This window comes from Octopus sinensis, linkage group LG10, assembly GCF_006345805.1.
Source record: "Octopus sinensis linkage group LG10, ASM634580v1, whole genome shotgun sequence".
Classification (NCBI taxonomy): domain Eukaryota; kingdom Metazoa; phylum Mollusca; class Cephalopoda; order Octopoda; family Octopodidae; genus Octopus; species Octopus sinensis.
In genome coordinates this window covers 25,876,690-25,900,907 of record NC_043006.1, presented here as the reverse complement: position 1 = coordinate 25,900,907, position 24,218 = coordinate 25,876,690, and the positions used below count along the sequence as shown (strand labels likewise).

The 24,218-nt window shown below is 36.2% G+C and overlaps 1 protein-coding gene across 7 annotated transcripts in view; it reads left to right on the top strand.

Moving 5' to 3' along the window:
• Positions 1 to 24,218, top strand: part of LOC115216756 (golgin subfamily A member 4) — a 158,989-nt gene that overhangs the window by 25,819 nt on the left and 108,952 nt on the right. For all 7 annotated transcript variants that reach the window (XM_029786316.2, XM_029786315.2, XM_029786314.2 and 4 more), the window contains exons 2-7: positions 3,023 to 3,241; positions 3,893 to 4,189; positions 10,452 to 10,499; positions 15,306 to 15,461; positions 20,497 to 20,616; positions 22,347 to 22,481. In XM_029786316.2, the coding sequence (XP_029642176.1) occupies positions 3,023 to 3,241; positions 3,893 to 4,189; positions 10,452 to 10,499; positions 15,306 to 15,461; positions 20,497 to 20,616; positions 22,347 to 22,481 (975 nt within the window). The remainder of the gene's footprint in view (positions 1 to 3,022; positions 3,242 to 3,892; positions 4,190 to 10,451; positions 10,500 to 15,305; positions 15,462 to 20,496; positions 20,617 to 22,346; positions 22,482 to 24,218) is intronic.

The window sequence follows — 24,218 nt, the reverse complement described above, 5'->3', positions numbered from 1 at the left end:
ATATATATATATGAAGCTATCACAGTAAGCTTCTCGTAAAGATTCGGCTATCAATCCACATAGTAATTGTTACAAAATAGTCTAATGTAAAGTAGCCATGTAAAAAAAAATTCAGAAAATCCAACTTCTCATACTTCCTGACTTTATGTTTGAAATCTATCTCTTATAAGCAAATACTATTTGGTAACATGTAACATGCTTTTTGTAATTGTTTTAGATGCCTCTATACTCATGTGTTGACTTGGACTCTGTTTCATCCTCACTACCTTTGACCCAGCTGAGCATTAGTATTGTAATTGCTGGGAGGAAAAAGGGTTGCGCCATTGCTATGCTTAGTACTTACTTTTAGCACCGTGGAGTGTTGTAGTTTGAAATGAACTGCTTTGCTCAAGGACACCATTTGCCTCCTGTTTTAGGAATCAAATTTATATCCTTGTGATCATGAGCCCAACACCCTAAACCCTTAGCTCAATATATGTGTGTATGTTTGAATATATATGTGTGTGTGTGTGTATATGTATATATATATGTGTGTATGTATACAAGGTTCATTCCAGAAGTTTTAAGACTTGTTCAAGAGAGACAAAGTACAAAACTTTTCTTCTTCAAAGTAGGATCCTCTGATTTCAACTTCTCTTGCTGTAGTTCTCTAGCCACTATATAGAAGACCATAGTGAAGGTGTCCAGGACCTTTATTACAGCCTCCTTCATCTTCTTCTGCTCAGAAAACAACCAAAAGTAACAGGGAACAAGGTCTGGGCTATAGGGAAGGTGAGGGGCAGTTTTGATGATCATCTCTGTCACATGGATGGTTACCAGGATAGAATTTTGGGCAGGTGTTCTGGCCTTTTGCCGTGAAATTTCTTCCTCAACTCCTTCAAAACCTCCACAAAGTATTCTTTGTTGACTGCCTGGTCAGAGGGAACCCAGCGAATGTACCCTTACTGTTGAAGAAGAGGATAATCACAAACTTCCCTGTGGATTTGCTTTGCCTAGCCTCTTGTGCAAGTGGAAAACAAATGCTTGGCTCATACAAGTTAATCCATAATCAGTCTGGAGCATTTCATAAGTTTCTATTCCCTCTCTCTCTCTTTCGGAGAGGCACAAGCACCTACATGCACATATAAAGCTTCGGTCAGCCTGGGGCTATAGCAGAAGACACTTGCCCAAAGTGCCACATGGTGGGACTGAACCCGAAACCATGTAGCTAGGAAGTTGTATGGTGATATTCCAAATTGTCTTCACGTCTTGACTGCATTCTGCAAAATAGCTTTGACAAGCTGTGTTTAGTAGAGTGTGTTCAAAATGTCATTACAGCTATCTCCTTCGATCTGGAATAAAAGAACTTATCAGGTCAGCTTATTAGATGTATTGCAATGATATACTAAAATTACAGCAATTTTAGATATAGCTGCCTCTCCTTAAAAAGTCTCAAAACTTCTGGAATGCACCTTGTATGTATTTATGTATGTGTGTATGTATGTATATATATATGTGTGTGTGCATGTGTATATGTATGTATATGTATGTATGTATGTATATATATATATATATATATATATATATGTATGTATATATGTATGTATATGTAAAAATACATACATTTATTCTTTTGTATGTTTCAGCCTTAAGACTGCAGCCATGCTGGGGCATGAACACATACATATATTTGTATGTATATGTATTTATATTCATACTGAGATATATTTAAAGTTTGTTATGTTAAAATAAACTTAGATATTCTATATACCTTTTCTCTAAATATGGAACATAGTGCTTGCAGGTTTCACCTTCACCAGCTTGTGATAAAGTGCCAAGTATTTGAGCATTCGTTACTAGTTTTTATACACCAGTATTGTTGTAACTTTTTGAAACCACCAAGAATTATTAAAACCTGCTGAAAATTCAAGCTAAATTCATGCACAACCACTCTGTGTGTAAAATCTGTTCACTTGAAAGAGTTCAACTCAAATTCAAAATGGGTCTGTTGAAGGAATAAATATTTTACAGGCATGGCAGTGTGATAAGAAGCTTGCTTCTCAACCACATGGTTCTGGGTTCAGTCTCACTGCATGGCACCTTGGGCAAGTGTCTTCTACTATAACCTCGGGCTGATCAAAGCCTTGTGAGTGGATGTGGTAGACAGAAACTGAATGAAGTCTGTCATATGTATATATATATATATATATATATGTGTGTGTGTGTGTGTATTTGTATATGTTTATGTATCTGCGTTTGTCCCCCCACCTTCACTTGACAACCAATATTGGTGTGTTTATGTCCCCGTAACTTAGTGGTTTGGCAAAGGAGACTGATAGAATAAGTATAGGCTTACAAAGAATAAGTCCTGGGGTCGATTTCTTCGACTAAAGGTAGTGCTCCAGCATGGCTGCAATCAAATGACTGAAACAAATAAAAGAGTATAATGATAATGTTTCTTTGTAAAAGAGTTTAGCAAAAAACCCAATGAAATAGAATGAAACTAGAATTTTTTTCTATTTTCACTGTTCTCTTTGTTAAACTGTGACACCAGGAAATATTCTATAAAATAATTTTTTGCCAGTATATATAATAATGAAATTATCGTATACAGTGCTCAGGTACACCACAACTTGTCAGAGTGCGTATAAAGTATATGTAGTAATGTACAAATGTCTGGAAAGCGAATAATGTATGAGTCAGATACATGCTTGTGTGTGTATGGAGGGGAGAAAATCAGGTGTAGTGTTGGCGAATCTCAGAAAGCATGGAAGTTTTGAAGGATGCAGTGCTCCGACAACTAACAACTGATGCCGGCAGTTTGTTCCATGCTTCAGCAACTCTCAGTGTGAAAAAATGTTTCCTAAAGTCATGGGAGCTGTGCTGTTTTCTGACTTTGTAAATATGTCCACGGGTATCATATCTTTCCATCCTTTGTCTTTAATTGCCATATAGTTTGATGACATATAATGAAATGACTATTGCATATAACAGAAACCACCTTAAACATATTGTAAAATAACTGATTTTTTTTTTTTTGCAGAATGTTTCCTTAAGCAATACAGATAATGTGAGTGCAAAGTCACCAACAGGAAATGTGGATGAACCTATAGACACTGCATCAGTCAAAACTGATGAAGTTACTGTAACCAATAATGTCTCACTTGATACAGCAAACTCAGTTAGCTCACCCAGTTCACCTACCATGGGGATGTTGATTGACATACCACTCAATGATGGTTCTCTTATTGAATCAAGTGCAGTAAGTGCTTTGTTACTTTTCTACATCAATTATGCTACACCACTGCCATGCTCCAACAATCTGGATGCAAAGCAATCTTTAGATCCAACAGCAATAATACTACATATATTCTGGCAACCCTCAAATATCTACCATATTTCTGATTCACACTTCTTCATTAAATACCACTAATCCTTATCCATATTTTATCAAAGATGGGTTTTGCTGTTTACACATCTTTTGTTTTCTTTGGTTTTTTGATTATAGGTCCTTTTTGTTATGTCTCCTTCTCCTTCCTTCATGCCTTCTCATTATTTCACCTTTAGTCTTCTATCTTTTTTATGTTGTCTTTTTGTTCTTTTCTTTCCTCTTTTTCTTATTTGTTTTCTGTCTTCTCTCTCTTTTTTTTTTGTCTTCTCTCCCTCTCTGTTATCTCATTATCTTCTTATTCATTATTCTTTACAGCCTTCCTTCAATTTTTTTTTATTGCTAATCAATATTTCAGATACCCAATGAAATGTAAGTTGTCCTTGTAAGGGAGTAGTACGTAATAATTGCTGTGATAAATTTGCTTGTGGCATCTCTCTTTCAGAGTATCTAATGTTTGTTAGATGTTTGCATCCTTCTTCCTCTGAATAATTTTATTTTTTGTTTTATACAACCACTTTGTAGGAAGAATTTGCTGCTGATGATGATGTATCATTATTAGGAAAGCAGCAAGAACAACCAAATAGCGGCATGTCTGTTATATCCCTTGGAGCAATGTCACCAAATACTTCTGCTAGCTCTGCATATGAAACGCCTTTTCAATCACCCTTGCCTCCAATACATTACCAAATGCCGTCCGATATTGAGAGTGAAATTGAAGAAAGTGCTTTCAATGTAGATATTCTCTCTAAAGAAGAACTTTACACTTTGGTAAAGAAGTATGAACACCGAGCCAGACGCTACAAGTCCAAATTCAATGAAGTAAGTACAGTAATCCCTTGACTATCATGGGTGTTACATTCCAAAACCTCCTGCGATAGGTAAAAATCTGCGCAGTAGAAACAGTACTGTATATATTGTTTTATTATTTTTATAATTTGTATGTATTTATTTTATTATAAATGCAAAACGACATTACACACTCACCTCCCAAGTTTTGTTTTCCATACAGTATGTGTGATTCTTTGTTTACTCATTTATGGTACACTATGTATTTTCTTTTAATATATTTTAATTAATGTGCTATACTGTGCAGTACTGCACTGTATTTTCATTTATTGAATTTTAAGTGTGAAAATGCTTATTTTACCACAAAAATATAAATACCTATCAACCGCAGAAATCTGTGATATACTGATGAGTCCACAATATAAATTTACATCTATTAGCCAGAAAAATCCGTGGTGTACTGAGGGTGTGAGTGATTACTGTAGTACTTTTTGAAATGATACCATGATGAAATGCTTAGTTGGAGATGGTTGCTTAAACGAGAGGTTTTAAGATTTTGACCCACCAGTTTCCCTTGTAATTCATATTTAAATTGTAATAGAGCCACTTGCATATAAATAGGTATTGTAGAGGGTGTAGGTCATCACTGCAACAACGATACTTTGCAACTATGTTTTGCCAGATTAAATAACTAACTTCAATTATCCCTTGAGCAAACCTTGTGATTGACTCACACCTTGTCCAAGGAAAGATTCTCTGAACTGTTTAACTCTTTGAAAACAAGTATAAGTCACACTTTACTACAACATTTTTTTTTTTGTAACAGAAGTAATATAACAGTTAATATAAAAAAACACAGAACACTTTTTAAATTTTCTTAGTGTTCACAGAAGTATCCAGTTGTAACATCTTTTCTCCAGTTGCACATAGTTACATATAACATTGTCACCACATCTGCCGATTCTTTGGTGAAAGAGTAACCTGATGATATCATCATCATCATTATTATAATGTTCACTTTTCCATACTTACATGAAATCTTGTTGAGGCAGATTTTCTATGATTGGATGCCCTTCCTGTCATCAACCCTCACCTGTTTCCAAGTAATATATTTCCCCTTAACCTCACATTTCCCAAGAAGACTGGAAACAAATGACACCACTTGTATGATGGTAACACTTGCTTACAGCTATCATTTGATGTCAAGATAATGACACATACACACACACACACACTACTACTACTACTATTACTAGAACTACTACTACTACTACTACTTTGCTCTGAATGTTTGAGGATTTGGACATACAGTGGCTCTGTTGAGCAGTTACATTGATATTAGTATATCTGATAATGTGTAAGAGCAGTTTGCTTGCAGGTAAATGTTCCCACAAACATTCTTTTCAGATATTGAAAGCTGTCCCCCATCCCCCAGCTCCCCAACACACTCTTTCTATCAAGTTTGCAACTTTAGGGTAACCAGATAATGGTACACTTATACCTAGTAAATCAGAAAAGAAAGAGACACAGAAGTACTCCTATGAAAGGCTTCTATGGGAAATGCATAAGAGAAATAGAGCCTTCCAAATGTAAAGCCAAATGAGGAACCAGCCATTATAGTTGACTGCAGTAAGATAGAAAAAGCAATTAAGGATATGAAGGAAGGAAAATCTCTGGTCCACCAGGAATTACTGTCAAAATGCTTAAAATACCTTGCTGAGTGAGATACGTCTTAGTCTCCTATATAGTTAATCAGGTTGTACAGAAAGGGATCATATCCAACGACTAGTGTAGCAACATTCTTATCAACTGTTACAAGGGTATAATGGTTCTATCTTAAAGAAGAGTAATTGCAGAGGTATCAAATTGCTAGACCAAGTCATGAAAGTTACAGAATGAGTTGTAGCTCAACTGGTTAGGAAGAAGTTAGACTAGGTGTGGTGCAATTTGGTTTTGTGACATGTAGAAGAGTTATTGAGGCTCTCTTTCTAGTAAGGCAGCTGCAGGAGAAGTTTATAGTCAAAACTGATTAGTTTGGAAAGAAGTGTTCTTCTATGGTTGTAAAAGCTTTTGAAATACAGAGAATCAAACAATGCTTCTTGAAACAAGAACTTTGTTGACAGGACTTAACTCCAATCCCAGAAGATGTTTGTAACATCTGCAGTAGGGTCTGTTTGCCCCAAACTGAACTTGCTAGACAATCACCATATGTATATATATCTATGTGTGTGTGTGTTTATATTTGTGTATCATCATCATTGTCAACATCATTTAACTTCTGTTTTTCATGCTGGCATGGATTGGACGGTTTGACAGGAGCTGGTGAGTCAGAGGTCTGTGCCAAGCTCTATCTGTTTTTGCATGGTTTATATGTCTAGATGCCCTTCTTAACACCAACCACTTTATAGAGGAGTGTAGTTGGTATTTTTTAGTGGCACTGACTTCAGTAAGGTCACCAGATAGCATGCAAGTCAAAGACTCCTTAGTTGAGTGGGGAGTAGTATTGAGAGAGGTGACTTTGTACCAGGTGATGAGAGTTAAGGTAAGAGGGACAGAAAAAGCTCTCTCTCTCTCTCTCTATATATATATATATATATATATATATATATATATATATGTATGTATGTGTGTGTGTGTATAGACACATGCATACATATATACATATATGTACACACACAAAAGAAGCTTCTTTCAGTTTCTGTCCACAAAATCCCTTCACACTCACTGGATCAGCTTGGAGGTATAGTAGAATACACATACTCTAGATGCCACACATCTCTATTTAGTTTCTAAATACAGAGTGGTTTGTGTAAAGGAAAGGTCACTACAAATCTAAAAATATATGGGCTTTTCCAATTTGTCCAATTAACACAAAAGCTGTTCTCTTTTTGTTGTGGCGAGAGTCATTGACACCCCTGAGGGATTGGAAGAATGGACTAGCCTAACTCTTATAAAGAGTAGCTTATTGGTTGACAAAGAGGTCGCTAGGAGTTACTGAGAGGGTGTTTTGGAGTCTTGTGAAGTATGTCATGTGAACACATTGACTTAACGTCCCCTCCATTAAATATATATCCAACATTTGTTAAGGGTATAAAAGTGGTGACAAGATAGTTGGAGCTTGCGTCAAACATTAAAATTTTATTTTGGTATGAAATCGATGTAAAAAGTCATTAACATGGAAGACTTATTGGTTTGCATGGTGCAGTTGCAACAGCAACAACAGCAGTTACAACAACTACAACAGCAGCAACAATGCCAACAGTAACTGGAAGTAATGTTGAAGAAGTCTGAAAATACTTCTGGTTCATTCTCATCAGACAGCATAACAAACGTGATTGGAGAATTTATTTAAAACCCAGAAGAAGGTACTACTTTTTCTGCATATTTTAGATGATATGAAGAAATCTTCAAAGAAGAATGTAAAAATTGGAATGTGAATTTAAAAATGTTTTAATGTCGGAATTGTCATTATCACATTTTGATCTGAATTTAGAAATAGTAGTGGCAGCAGATTGCTTGTGAAAGTGGTATTGGAGCTGTGATTTTACACAAATATAATGATGGTAGCCTGAAAACAGTAGCTCATGCTTTGTGTTCAATATTGCTGGTTGAGAAAAGTTACAGTCAAATAGAAAAGAGGCATTAGCCATCATATCTGTGGTAAAAAAATTCCATAAATTTATACATGGAAGAAGGTTCTGCCCATTATTGTCTATCTATGGACCAAAAAAGGTTATCCCCACACATGCAGCCAACAGAATGCAATGCTTGGAGATGAAACTACTGAATTATGACTTCAAAATGGAGTAAAAAGTTGGGACAAAAAAAATATATTGTGCGATGTTGTGCATGGATTGCCAGTGACACTGGAGGAAATAAAAGTTAAGGCAGAGACCGACAAGTTTATCATAAAAATGACAAAAATAGTGACATTAGAAGAAACAAATTAAAAAATACGTGTGGCTGGACATATCGCAGTTTCAAATTTGTATTCGATATGTGATAATTTGCTTATGTATGCACAGAGGGCCGTAATGTCTACCTCACTACAAGGTCAAATGTTAAAGGAATTCCACACTGGACATCCAGGAATTTCTAGGATGAAGCCGCTTATGAGTAGTTATGTTTACTGGCCAAAAATGGATCTAGATACCATAATCTCTGATAACAGTACACAATTCACAGTGAATGAATTTAAGAATTTTTGCAAGATGTACTCAATTGAACACATCACTACTCCTCTGTATCACCCAAAATCAAACAGGCAAGGGGAAAGGTTCGTGGATAGATTTAAAAGAGCATTAAAGAAATCAAGAAACGAGCTAGTTGATGACTCAGTATTGACACAATTCTTGAGGGTTTATAGGATAACACATATAGCGGTTTAAGCATCCATTAGCTTCTCTTATATTATAGCGTATATTTTCTAGTTAGTTTTGTTTACAGTTAATGCAATGCTACTTATGTTTCCTATTCGGAAATAGATAAAATTATTTGGCTTTTAAAGTAAGGATGTATAATGATAGAACCGTCACTTATAACTTAAGTGTTATCATTATACGCAGTCCGAAGTACAGTTATATAAACGCCATAGAGAAATATACTTTCTGGAACGCTAACGAACATTAGCGAGAATGTATGTTGAATGTGACTTTCGTGTTCATTTAACCGCTATAAGAAAATACAATTTAATAATTATAGAAATACATTTTATATATAGTTGAAGAACGTGAAGAAAGACACAACATTTTCTTAATTAATTTTATTATATACATATAGCATTTTATATTATATACAGGTGAAAGAAAGTTAAATTTCGCCGTAGAGAATTACGACTATATATTTTACTATCTAATTCTTTAATCTAACTAATATTGAATCTCAATAATTCAAATAAAACTTGTTGGATTTTCCTTGGACATGGCATGAAAAATCACGAATGTTTCAAAGGAGTGAGTATCATGGAGTTTAGTTACATCCAACAAACACTGAAGTTTCTCCCAAAATCCAGGGTTTTTATAACTGCTCAACTTGACTTTAAAGAATCGAAATTACATACAAATATTCTTTAAGTAACTCTTAGAATTCTTATATGAGCAGTTAGATTAACCAATGGAAAAATGACAATAATATTTCTTCAGCAATACGACATTACGTCATATTGTCAGCTACCACATATTGGCACCTTATTTTAAAATGGCTACTTGCTACACACCAAACCCAAACACTTTTTCAGGCAAGTCGCCTGTGGAACTAATGTTTACTTGAAAAACAAAGTCAATTTTCGACAAGCTGCTACCAGTAAGAAAAACAAATAGGGAAAATTCTAAATGTATGACAAAGCTTTTTAATATCAGTGACAAGGTGTTTTTCAAAATATATAAAAATGAAACACAAGGCTGGGAAGACTGAGTAGTAACAAAAGGAAAAGGCAAAATGACATATCTGATAAGAGGCGAAAAATGGAACACAAAAGACATTTAAACACAGTTAAAAAATAGATATACGGAGAAAAAAAAAGAAATACCCATGGAAGTGTTCTACGACACTTTTGATGTTCCAATGCCACAAGAAATCGTACCTTGTTCTAGTAGTACAAGAAAGAGGAAACAAACAGAACAGTTGGAAGTAGCCTAAACAGGAGAAATATTAAACTTCCCTAGGAGGAAAATCTCAAAAAGGGAGATGTGATGAAAGAAAAATAGATAAATAAAAATAATATTATCTTCCAATGGAAGTCAATTTCAAAGGGGGAGATGTTGTGGTGAGAGTCATTGTCACCCCTGGGGGATTGGAAGAATGGGCTAGCTGAACTCTTATAAAGAGTAGCATATTGGTTGACAAAGAGGTGATAGGAGTTGTTGAGAGGGCATTTTGGTGTCTTGTGAAGTACGTCATGTGAACACATTGATTTTACCTCCACATTGTTAAATTACATATCCAACGTTTGTCAAGGATAGAAAACTTTTCCTATTCCTAAGAATATATTACAGTCTAACATTGTGAAAGTAGTTCAAAATAAAGGATTGAAGTAGGTATTGCACAGTATCCTATTTGGTTATTTGGCTGGAAAACAAGAGCCTCTGTTTCATTGTTTAATGTTTACTTGTATAAAGAGCAACTCATTTTCTGAAAGTATTCTTCTCAAAAAGTATCCAAAATGTGTCTTAAATGGTAATAAGTTTGTAAATCATTTTGATGGGAAATGTCAAAATTAACACTTTACTTAAAAGAAAATAAATCTATGAAAGCAATTTATAAGCATTTAACATTAAGTTTTTGCTTTTACTTTTAGATAGTTATTACTTTCAAAGAACTTTTGCAAGAACAAGAGAAATTAAAGGTAAGTAATCCGGAAAAGTTTTTTGGTTCTATGACAAAAAACTCTTATTTTTAACCTTTTATGAAATTTCTGTTTGGGTAGAGGTTTGTCAGGGACAGATTGTGTGCAGGAGCATGGACATAAAGGTCACACCTTTTTAGCTTTGATTTTACTCGGCTGGGCATATCTTGTCAAGCACAGCAAATCGGCAATTGTCTTGGTCCTTTGTCATCTCCTCCATGAGGCTCAACAACTGAAAATCATTTTTCAAAATTTCATCCCACATCTTCCTAGATCTTCCTCTTCCACAGGTTCCTTCTACATTTGGAGAATGGCACATCTTTATGCAACTGTCTTCATTTACATGCATCACATGACCATGTCTTGCAAACAACTTGCACATGCAAGTGCTACCAGTTAAAAGCTCCGTATACCGGAAGCTAGCAAGTGTATGGGGTCATCAGGAGAGAATGCACGCCATTTCGGGGCCTACCTCTCGACAACATCAATGCGCACGGGCCCCGCTCACTGATATGAGGCCCTGCTTGCTAGATCAGCTGGTTATGAAGAACTCAATATACTTCTAGCCATCACTCATCGTCTCTTTTTAACCAAATCCAGTGGCTAGCCTTCTCCACTGTAGATTGGGTATCAGCCATGGTGGTATTGAGCAGTCTTCTCTCTTGCACACTACATCTGATGCCCATTTTCACAGTTAAGATTTACATAATATCTCAACATTAAATGTGCAACAATATCTTGTGCTTTCATCTGGAAAATCTACATGTTTAAAATATCAAAAGCAACTTTGATACATTTGAACACTTTTTATATAGTTCCAAAATATTTGAATTCTTAGCAGATGTGGATTCTATTCATTCTATGCTATTCTGTCATCAATGGAAAGTAATGTGTACATATATTACACACACACACACATTAATATCAAGCAATGAGAATGAGTGCGGAACACTGCATTGGTGAATAAAAATTCTTTATTAGAGACAAACACTGATGTTTCATATCGTAGGCTTGATAATTGTTATATATATATAAATATATATATATATCATCATCATCATCATCGTTTAACGTCCGTTCTCCATGCTAGCACGGGTTGGACGGTTCGACCGGGGTTCTGGGAAGCCAGAAGGCTGCACCAGGCTCCAGTCTAATCTGGCAATGTTTCTACAGCTGGATGCCCTTCCTAACGCCAACCACTCCGTGAGTGTAGTGGGTGCTTTTTACGTGCCACCTGCACAGGTGCCAGGCGAGGCTGGCAACGGCCACGGTCGGATTGGTGTATTTTATGTGCAACCGGCACGGAAGCCAGTCGAGGCGGTGCTGGCATCGGCCACGAGTCGGATAGTGCTTTTTACGTACCACCAGACCAGGGATCCTGGCTGGTTCAATTCGATTTCGATTTCGCTTGCCCCAACATGTCTTCACAAGCAAAGGGGGTTGGCATGGGTGCCTGTCGTACGGTCGGATTGGAGTATTTTACGTGCCACCGGCACGGAAGCCAGTCGAAGTGGCGCTGGCATCGGCCACGAGTCGGATAGTGCTTTTTACGTACCACTAGACCAGGGATCCTGGCTGGTTCAATTCGGTTTCGATTTCGCTTGCCCCAACATGTCTTCACAAGCAGAGGGGGTTGGCATGGGTGTCTGTCGTCGGATGAGGTTCTATATCGACTTCGCTTGCCTCAACAGGTCTTTGTGTCCAAGGGAGGAAAGGCATTTATAAGTGGGCTGGGCTCACTTGTCCTGCCTGGTCTTCTCACGTACAGAATATTTCCAAAGGTCTCGGTCGCTGGTCATTTCCTCAGTGAGGCCTAAAGTTCGAAGGTCGTGCTTCACCACCTCGTCCCAGGTTTTCCTGGGTCTACCTCTTCCACGGGTTCCCTCATATATATATATATATATATATATATATATATATATATATATATATATATTATACATATTATAATATATATATATATATATTATATATTATATATATATATATATATATATATATATTATACATATTATATATATATATATATATATATATATTATATATATATATATATATATTTATATATATTTATACATATTATAATATATATATATATATATATATTTATATATATATATATATATATATATTATATATATATAGAGAGAGAGAGAGAGAGAGAGAGAGAGAGAGAGAGAGAGAGTTAATCCAAACATGAAAACACAAAGAGAAAACTCAACAACGCGAGGACGTGGAACAAGTATAGTGTTATTAGATGCTCAGGAAAGAAAAGAAAGAAAGAGGATTTAACGTTTCGAGCGGAGCTCTTCATCAGAAACATAGGCAAAGGAAAGATCCAACGAAGGGAAGACGGAGGAAAAGAAATCCCCAACGATACACACGCAGTCACATTTTGAATATATATATATATATATAATCTTCTCTCTTTGCTCCTTTACGCCATTTGGGCTCAACTCTCCTCCCCTGTTCATCTAACCTCCTCCGCTTGCCTCTCTCCCCCCTCCTACTTCCTCCCACCCAACTCTCCTCTCTTGCCCCGACTCCTACTTCTCTTCACTCCTACTTCTCTTCACCCCTACACTCTTTCCTTCTTCTCTCTTACTGTCTTTCTATCTTCTCTTTCCCTCTTCTCTCTTACTCTCTTCCCTCTTTCTCTCTTCTCCCTTACTCTCTTTCTCTCTTCTCTCCTCCCCTCTCTCCTCACATACCCACCTTTCCCTCCCCCATAAGCCCACCCACCCCCACACATTCCTACTCCACCTTCCCTATCATTCCCATCCCCACCCTATCCCACATACCCCACCTCTACCCCCACCCTCTTCCTACCCACAAACCCCAACTCTACCCCAAGCCTCAGTCGAACCCCCACCCCACCTTCCCCACTCTTGCCTCCCCCACCTCCCAACAACATCACACACACCACACTACACATGCAACATTACACATCACAACACACCACCCACACCCCCATCCCCACATTTTCACACCTACACATACACACACACACACACACGTCCATACCACCAGCCCTCTTTCACACACACATACATACTCTCTTATACACACATGCACCTTCGTGTTGGGGGTCATCTTTACTTTGTTATCTCTCCTACTTCTGGCCTCTCGTGTGTGACCCTTCTGTCCGAAGTCAGTCGCCATGATAGATTGTTAGCCACTACACACATTTTTTTCTCTCCTTGTTTTTTCTGTGTCCCTTTCTGTAGAAGAGCGTAGGCTCGAAACGTAAAAGACTTTTTCTATTCCTGAGCATTATACTAATACATCTGCTTGTTTTGTACACCACCTGTCTTCGTCTTTTGTTTTTTTCATAAACTCTCCTTATATATATATATATATATAAATAATAAATATTAGGGAATAAATCCAAATTTACAGGGAAAAAATCAGATTTACCTGAAGATTGTCGATCAGGACAAGAAACAATTGTAGTGGCGGTTTTTTTGACTTTTTATTAAAATTTTATGTATTAAGTCTTTCCTTGTTTGTTTTGCAAAATAGTGGTTTTGTCTCTAATAATATTATATATATATATATATATATACATATATAACGGGAAGCTTTATGAAAATAGACAAAAGACGAAGGCAGGTTTACGGAAATAAACAAAAGACAAAGGCAGGTGGAATACAAACAAACAATTGTATTAGTATGGCGCTCAGGAAATATAAATAAAACAAGTCTTTAACGTTTCAAGCCTACGCTCTTCAACAGAAAGATACACAGAGAAGAAACACAGAAAGGAGAGAAAAAAAATGCGTGCAGAGGCTAGCGAATCAACATGGCGATCTGATTTCGGCCAGAAGTCAAAGATCAAACGTGAGACGCAAGAGCGAAATTAGGGGAGATAATAGGGTTAAATGACCTCGCTCCAACATAAGAGTGTGTATATGTATATATTTATATATATATGTAGTGTGATGGATGAAGAGGACAACAGAACGAGAAGGAGGGGAAATACAAACAGGTCTCACCTCGGCGAAGATTCAGGTCTCTTCGGAACTCGTCACGTCGAGTCGCTTCTTCGTCTCAGCTCCAACTGCCGGCTTCGTTGATCGCCACACGTGCGTGCTGCTTGACCGCTTCCGCTTCCCCGCCGCACATGCGTCCTGCAAGCCCTACTTCCGCCCTCCCTTATCTGTCATCCTCTCCACCGACACCACAATATATATAATATATATATATATATATATATATATATAGATAGACAGACACACACACACACACACATGTATGAATGTATGTATATATATGTGTGTGTGTGTAGAAATAAATGGTCATGCAGACTTGTATATGTATTATTATGAAGTTTCTATACTATTAATTTAGTATTTATTAATTCTTTTGATACCAGCCAACCTGAGACCAACCTTGGTTCTATAATACCAACTTTCTGTTTCAGAGTGAACAAGGTTTGAATCTTCCATCAAAATTTCATGTTAATTTAATGTTTTCAAAATTAATTCAAACGACGATAGTGTTTTCTACAGAAATATGGTAGCAAAAAGGATTAAACTGTTCTTGAAAGTGGTTACAGGATGAGAGTAAATTTTTTTGTCTTTGAGCTCACTGCCAATCAGGTTGTTACCTTTTCAATCATTGTTTTGTTTAGTGATGCATAATGATCATACTGATATGGCTTTTTAAAAATTTTTCAATACTCTACATTGAATGCATGTTTTATATGGTGGAAATTAAATTCTAAATTGCATTGAAGAAATTATTATTCCTGTCTGAAAAAAGAATTTTCTTGTTCTTAACATTATAATTTTTGTTGTTTTCAAGAAAAACCTTGCACACTCACAAGACAAGTCTTTTCGACGTATATCTGAATTAAAAGAGCAGATTAATCTTGATCAGTTGGCTAAACGAGATCTTGAAGAAAATTACCGCCTTATGCTTGATGAGAAAGATGAACAAGTGAATGTCTTAAAAACGCAGGTAAGTATTAATAATAATGGGTATTTATTTTTTCAGATTAAGATGGGATTCTGTTTATTGTATTTTTAAAAAAGTCTTGTGTTTGCAAGACATAATTAAGGTTGCTCTTAACGCAAGATGCAATCGGCAACAGAATATTCAAACTTTGGGTTGTAGGAATCAGCAAAACTCAACAGTACCCACACATGTACTCTTCCTGAGTTTCTGACCAGAAAGAACTACTTTTCTAAAACAATCCCCCACAACACATCTGTCACATTTGATGCCCCAGTGAAGAAAGAGGCTGTTCGAAGACACCGCTTCCTGATGTGATGTCACTTCCCCTCACTTCTGGTTCCATCGTCATTTTTCCCTTGTGACCTCCCGTCATACCTCCACACATTGGTTTTAAAATTTTCTATGAATTTAGAAATTTCTTGGAGATGTAGGAGCTTGTATTTTTATTGCTATAAATTGTTTTTATGAGTAGAAATCAGACCTGATCAAGTGAACTACATTCTTTTTTAAAATGGTAAAGTGTAGTTTGAGAGAGATTTAGCTGCTATTTCTCTTTTAGATCCTGTTTAAAATGGTAGTGTGGTATTGGGGAAGATTTAGTTGCTATTTCTAGCCTTTTTAGTAACCAAATAGAGGCTCACTTCTTGGCTTATGTGCAGAAATAGTTCCAATATTTTAATGAATAAGTTACAATTTATTCTAATACCGATATTTTTTTTTTAATAAATGTAAGTTAATTTTTTAGTGGATTAGATCCTGTGTGTCTGATGAAAAGGGAGCAGGAATTAAGTCAGAATGTAGTGTGTCTAGACTAAATTCTGTGCACTAACATTTTTATCTACTCATCAACTTTATTTTTATTCCAATTTTCTTTTTTCAAGTTTTTGAATATGGTAGACTATTTTAGTAGTAATGTGTTGGAATTTATATGTTGAGGTACAGAATTAAATCTATCAATTACTGACTATAAACAGTTTCATCATCATCATCATACGTCTGTTTTCTATGCTAGTCTGGGTTGGATGGTTTGACTGAAAACTGGTTAGCTGGGGAACTGCATCAGGTTCCAATCTGATTTGGCATGATTTCTACAGCTGGATGCCCTTCCTAATGCCAATCACTCCAAGAGTGTAGTGGGTGCTTTTTATGTGCCACTGGCAGTTACGCAATACCGGCATTGGCCATGATTATGATCTCACTTGGTTTGATGGATCTTCTCAAGCATGGTATATTGCCAAAGGTCTCGGTCATTTGTCACCCAATGTTCCAATGGTGTTTTTTACATGCCACTGGCATGGATGCCAGTTATGTGACACTGTCATCAGCCACTACTATGATTTCATTTGGCTTGACAGATCTTCTCAAGCGTGGCATATCACCAAAGGTCTTGGTCACTTCTCATTGCCTCCATAAGACCCAACATTCGAAGATCATGCTTCACCACCTCATCCCATGACTTCCTGGGTCTACCTCTTCCACAGGTTCCCTTCACTGTCCTTGTCCATATCCACCACATAACTATATCAGTGCAGTTGTCTCTCTTGCACACTACATCTGATGCTTCTTATACCCAACTTTTCTTTCAAGACGCTTACACTCTGTTGTGCATGCACACTCACATTACACATCCAGCAAAGCATACTAGCTTCATTTCTTTCATGCCTACACATGTCCTTAGTGGTCACATCCCATGTTTCTCTGCCATGTAGCATGGCTGTTTGTATATAGGCATCATACGATCTACCTTTCACTCTGAGAGAGAGGCCCTTTGTTACCAACAGAGGTAGGAGCTCTCTGAACGTGGCCCAGCTTATTTTTATTCTAGCAGCTACCTTCTCAGAGCATCCACCTACACTACTGACTTGGTTACCTTGGTAACAAAAGCTGTCAACTACTTCTAGTTTTCCCTCTTGGCATTTGATGGAGTTTATTTTCTGTACATTTTTAGTGTTACTAGTACCTGTGAACCTTCCACATACAAAAATTATTTTCCCTGTCAACCTCCCTCTGATTTTGCTGCACCATTTGTGTGGCCATAACTTACACTGGGTACATCTTATGGAGTTTCTATCTATGCCTTTTACAGATCGAGCACGGCTATCTACCTGAAGGGATTTGTGATTTGTCTGCTTTCCTACTTACTAAGACTTTGGTTTTGCTAGATTAACTCTGAGGCCCTTTGATTCTAGACCTTTCGAAGGTCATTAGCATAGAAGTGTTCTCAGGGGCAACTTGTCTTAATTTCCTCTGTTATTGCCTGGAAGACTATGATGAACAAGCAGGGTTTGAAAACTGATCCTTGCTGAACCCCTGCTTGTACCCAAAATTCATTGCTATACTCCTTGCTGATCTTTGCCCTTCTAACAGCATCCCTGTACATGGCTTGTACAACTGTTGCAAACTACTTGTTTATCCCTAGCTGCCACATTGACCACCAGATAAGGGAGTGGGAGACTCTGTGAAAAGCTTTCTCCATGTCGACAAAAGCCAGGTACAGGGGTTTATTTTTGGCCAGATATTTCTCCTGTAGTTGCCTAACCAGGAATATAGCATTAGTTGTGCTATATCATTTTTCCACAAGAAGTATACCCACGCCCCCAACCCCGTCAGTGTTCCCTGCTCAGAAAATCTTACACCTATGTTCTTTGCCTGTGAGGAACCTAGCAGAACTTCCTCTCCACTTTACTTCTTGGATGCTGCACAAATCTACACATCTCCATTCAAGCATCTCAACAATCTCACCAGACCTACCTTTCAGTGTACCAACATTGTGTGCCAACTTTGAGGGTGTGGGAGGTGTGGGCCCATGAGACCCTGGGATAGGGGACAGCAGCGTCATGTACCTGAAAAGAAAGCTTGCATTTGGCAGAACTCATGAACATACAATAGCCTTCAACCTGCATACACTACACTATCAGTTTATATGCTACATAATCACTACATTACATAGGAAATAAACCCTAAGTAGGGATGGGGGAACATTAAGCCTTTGGAGGTGTTCATGGGAGAGACATCCGATAGAGGTCAGAGGATAAAGACTTCCAGTAGAGATGGTGGGTGGGTGCACTGCGAAACAGCAAAAACTCAGGCTCCCGGTGTGAAAGAATAGTAATAATAATGAGATAGAATTGGGCATTTGCATTCTTAACTAGAGCTATAACCAAGAGTTTTGGTTGGCAAAACTGTGACAAAATTAGATAAATGAGTGAATAAATGACAATAATAAATCAGTGTGAAAGAGAGGGAGAAGGGAGAAAGAAGGAGTGTTGGATTGAGCATAGGGATCTTAAGTTTTTTTCTCTAACATACAGCATGGAAGACGAAACTGTGTTTACATAGATAGATAATGAAGTCACTTCCTAAGTAATCAAGCTATGGCCCATTCTGTGACATGGTCCACCAATTTGATGCCTCTGTAATTATTTCTGTCTAAGACGTCACCTTTACCTTTATAGCAGTTGACTATAATGCTGCTACACCAATCCTTGGGTATGACTCTTGTGGACAACCCGATTAACTATATGGGAGACAAGTCTATATCCTACTCTGCCAGATTATTTTAAGCATTTCAGCAGTAATTCCTGACAGGCGGTGGGGGGGGGGAGTTTTCCCTGTCTTCATATACTTGATTGCTTTATCTATCAAAATATTGTTGATTCAGATAGCTGGTCCTTCATTTGGGTCAACATTTGGCAGACTCTCTTCCCTTTCATTCTCCGCATTTAGCAGCCTTTCATAATGGCATTTCCAAGCCTCTTTCTTTGCTGTATCATTAAATGCGAAAATGCGTAAATTGCATGAAAAATCAAAAATCAAGATATAAAAACGAATCGCTGTAAACATTGTAGAAATTTGGCAAAGAAATGAATTTTTGGGATGTAGCCTGGAGGGCTTTTTCGTATTAATCGTTTGGACTTTGTGAACACATACTAATTGTTTTCATAACATTTTTAATGCTTTGAATTAAATGTGACCATTTTGTGTTGAGTCTGCAGTTTGAATCACTTTAACCAAATTTTAGCAGGCCGATTTTTGATCATCACGATACATCGCCAGCGACTCCCTGAAACTCTCCCCTGAAATTCCCGTTGAGAAATACTAATCTAAAAGAATAATTCAACAATGCATTTATTTGATCAACAAAAATTTATGAAACGCTACTACGTACTTCCTATTGAGGAAATGGAACACATAAGCACAAAAATAGAGGGCATTAAATGCTTGATTTTAAAACCAAAATAATTGAATTTTGATTGAACTTCATCCAAGTTTAACTTAATTCGCACGTGCATAGAACGCACAAGCGCACGAGCCGGGCAATACTGCTAGTAGTTGATAAACATTTACATTCTCTTTCATTACTATGCAGCAATATATCTCATTCTCTCTTTCTGTCATACACATTTGCACAGCTACATGAACATAATCTTATAGTGTATTAATTTATTTTTAACATGGAATTACATGGAAGATGAGTTCTGAACATTTTTATATTTACATATTATTTCCATTTTTGCTATTGAATTTTGGTATTATTGCTAACTACTTAACAAGAAGTAGGCTTGCCAGTCTGTCAAATTAAGGTATTTAGCTATATCTCTAAACAATTTTTACAATATAGAAATTGAATTAATGATTATATAGCAGTAAAGTTGTTGTCAAAAAAGTTTCCTGGCTTTATCTTCCAACAGAAGTTGGTAGATAATGTCAGAAAACTTCTTTTGGCAACAGCCAGACCACCTTCAGTATGTAAATTAATTCTTTGGATCATGTGAATAGGATACTCACAGCTGGAATACCTTTAGCTATGCTTAAACTGGAAGGAACAAAAGCAATACAGCATAGATATTATCACTGTAGTAATAGTTATTTATTATTTCTGTCAACCTATTATGATTTATTTTTGTAGAGTGGAGTTAAATATGTCATTTCTGTAATTTCTTTACAAGTGATCTGTGTAATTGATGGTGGTGATATACTAGTACAACTACAGTGTATGGAACCATAAAAAGAGTAATTACTGTGTTTTTCACAACAGGTCAGGCTTCTTAAAGAAGGAAAAGATATCTCTGTAGAAAATTACAACCAAAGCAAAGAAACTGCTTCTGCTGTAGGTAATGAAAAACCAGTAGAAAGTATTTCAGCACTTCATGAGAAGGTAATATTTTAAATTCGTTACACTGTAATTTAACATTTATTTGACATTTTGTTGGAATTTTTTAAGATTTTGCAGCATTTTTTCTCCTGTTAGTATGTGACTTTGGTGGTTCTAGATGTGCAGATAGTTATATGTGCTGCTTATTTGCTGCTCTAATGTGGAATGTTAAACATCTGATGCTAATTTGACTTTGATACAATATAACAGAGTTTCAGTTATCTTGTCTTTTCAATTATTTATGGTTACAACTGTTGTGCTGATTATTGACATTACAAACATTCAGAAACATCTCAGTCAAAAAACCTTTTTGTCATTATTACTCATAATAATTTTGTTTCTCTCTATTAAGAACAAATTATGTCACAATAATGTCATCACTGGTCTATAAACTACATTGTAGTAAACTTGTTATAGTATTTAGATGTTTTGAATATCATGCATTAATTATTATCATCATCTTTTGTGGGGTTTTTATTTGTCTGATTTGTATAATTTTATACTTAAATGTTTGGCTTATTAATGCGAATGGAATAACTTTTCAGATTAGTAATTAAAAAGTTTTTCAAGTTTAAGAAACAAATTAATATGGCACTTAATGTTGAAAAATACTGTAGAGAGAGGAGACATCCTTGTTGAAAACCTGCTGTTCTCCTCAAGAATTCCCTGATGTAGTTGTTCAGGAGAACTGCACTGTTTGAGTTTCCATACAGTATTTGGATTACTTTGATGGGGTTGTTGTTGAAGTTGTTATTCTTCTTTACCTGCCACAACCCATCATACCAAACTTGGGCCAAGGCCTTTTTGAAGTTGATGATGTTGTGATAGAGGTCACATTGATACTGTAGATGTTTCTTAGCTAGTAGTCTGATGTTAAATATCTGCTCCACAGTACTCCTTTTCAGCTTAAATATTTCCTGTTCTTTTGCAAGGATTTTTTTCTACCTTCCCCTTAAGTCTGTTTAGCAGAATTCTTGGTATTTCTTTGCTGGGGTGATTAATTAGACCCATTGTTTTATATATATTGCATGTTCGACAAGGATGTCTACTTTTGCCAATGTTTTTCAACATCATTCTGGAGAACATCATGCAGGAGGCACTCCGAGACTTCCATCTTTCTGTTTCCATTGGAGGATGGCCCATTTCCAACCTGCACTTTGCTGATGATATTGATCTGTTAGGAAGTAGCGAAGCATAGTATATTCCATAAATGTCATTTAGCACCACATACCTATGTGAATCGAGTTTTTCAGCTTTAACCCTTATTAAAACCAAATATTGTTCAATGCTGAAAAATGTGGAAGATGCTTTACGTCCAACAGTGTCAAATATTACACCAAGGTTTAATTTGTTATGCAGCAAAAAACAAGCACATCTGTCACAAACAAATCCTGTAACTACTTTTATTCTGACAAACAATATAACTACATTTTTATATGTATATTGTTCAGTAAAAAAACAAATGAGTTGTGTATTTATTTGTATGTTTTATTTCATATTTAATACTTGGGGGTCACAAAAAATCTCATAATGAAAAATGGGGTCATGAATGAAAAAAGTTTTAGATCTGATACAGCTATTCTTTGAAACCTACTAAGAAGGAATTTAGTTTTTTCAAATATTGAAATCAATTCATTTTAAATATCATTAATTTTCTTCATTGGATGTAAGCAGTTTTAGTTATGTTGGTTAAAATAAAATACTAATTTCTATATCTTTATGAATATCTTCAGGTTAAACGCCTTGAAAATTTGCTGGGTAAATGCCGTGAAACCATAAAAAATAACAAAGAACGTACTATTGTACTCTGCGAAGAGAATGACAATTTGAAAACACAGTTGAAAAAGATTGAAGAAGCCCATTTGACGGTAATAGATATCTCTAAAAATATTTGTCTTGCTTGGGTAAATCTATGTAAATATTAAATTAAGATGTGCTGTTTATAACAGGGAGTGAAAATGTGTAGATTAGCAACAATAACCAACCATCATTTACTTATCTGTTTTAAGGAAAATATAGATGGAAACATTTTCATTTTATTTACTTATTTGTTAGTTGGAACTTATAATCAAAATCCTTATGAGCAAGGAGCTTGCTTTTCTTAATATATTCATTTGAGATAGGAAATATAAAGGGCACTCTGAACTTTTACTAGGACAGTTGGATACTCTTGCTCAACTGTGTTGGCTCAATGCAAAGATCAATTATTTGGTCGTTTTGCCTTCAACTGTTATCTAACTTACACAAATTTTAATTATTCAGCAGTGTTTATTTCTGTTATTCTTTGATCTGTTTCTGCTTCAATTAGCATTCTTTACATAATTGAGAACAACTGACAAACAGGATGCTAAACTTTTGTGGTTATAGATTTATATTTTACTACTGTTATACTGTTTGCTTTTTTTTTTTACAACACTAAGATACCAATGAATGAGCATCAGGATTGAATATATGTAAGAAAACACTGTCAGAAGTGCTACAATAATTTTATCAACTTAGTACATTTTTTTGTAGGGGCTATTTTTTTGTTAGATTAAAATACTATTATTTACTAAGGATAGAAATTACCAACAGACTTTATTTTTCTGGTTCACTTTGTAATTACGGCCCAAAGAGTGAGAAAATACTTTAGCTCCAATCAGCTGACTCTCTACAAAGTTTAAGTATTGACTTACATTGAAATACTTCTCAAAGAAGAGGAATAGATCTTCCTTTTTCTTTGCCTAATGTTTAAGATTGTATTTCCATTCTGCTTTCATCATCATCATCGTCGTTTAGCATCCGCTTTCCATGCTAGCATAGGTTGGACGGTTCAACTGGGGTCTGGGAGGCCAGAAGGCTGCACCAGGCCCAGTCTGATCTGGCAATGTTTCTACGGCTGGATGCCCTTCCTAACGCCAACCACTCTGTGAGTGTAGTGGGTGCTTTTTACGTGCCACCGCGACAGGTACCAGACGAGGCTGGCAAATGGCCACGATCGGATGGTGCTTTTTACGTACCACCAGCACATTCTCAATTTTCAGATAATAATTGCCTTAGCCACACAACATAACAATTGTACATAATCTCATTTATTAATCATCAGTGCACAAATTTCAAACTTCCAAACTTAAGTGTTTGAGATTTATTGATTGTTTTCATAAATGTATTTTAATGAGCTCTGTTTTCTTTAGATAGTTCCTAGTTGTTAGTTTGAAATATTTCCTTGATAGAATGCATTTTTATCTTTTGAAGATATATCTTGCTCTACTGGTCGATTTATGTTCTCTGAATATTCTTTTCTACTCTAGGTACAAGGCCCGAAAGTTTGGGGTAGGGGGGAAGTTGATTAGATTGACCCCAGTACACAACTGGTACTTAATTTATCGACTCCGAAAGGATGAAAGGCAAAGTTGACCATGGCAGAATTTGAACTCAGAACATAAAGACAGATGAAATACCACTAAGCATTTCGTCTGGTGTGTTAACGTTTCTGCCAGCTTGTCGCCTTTATGTTCTCTGAATATTAAAAAAAACGACTGTGTTTAGTTCTAAACAGTGCTTCATTTTGTTTTTAGTTCATTTAAGGTTAATTCACCTCACCATTTAAGATCATGTCACCTTAC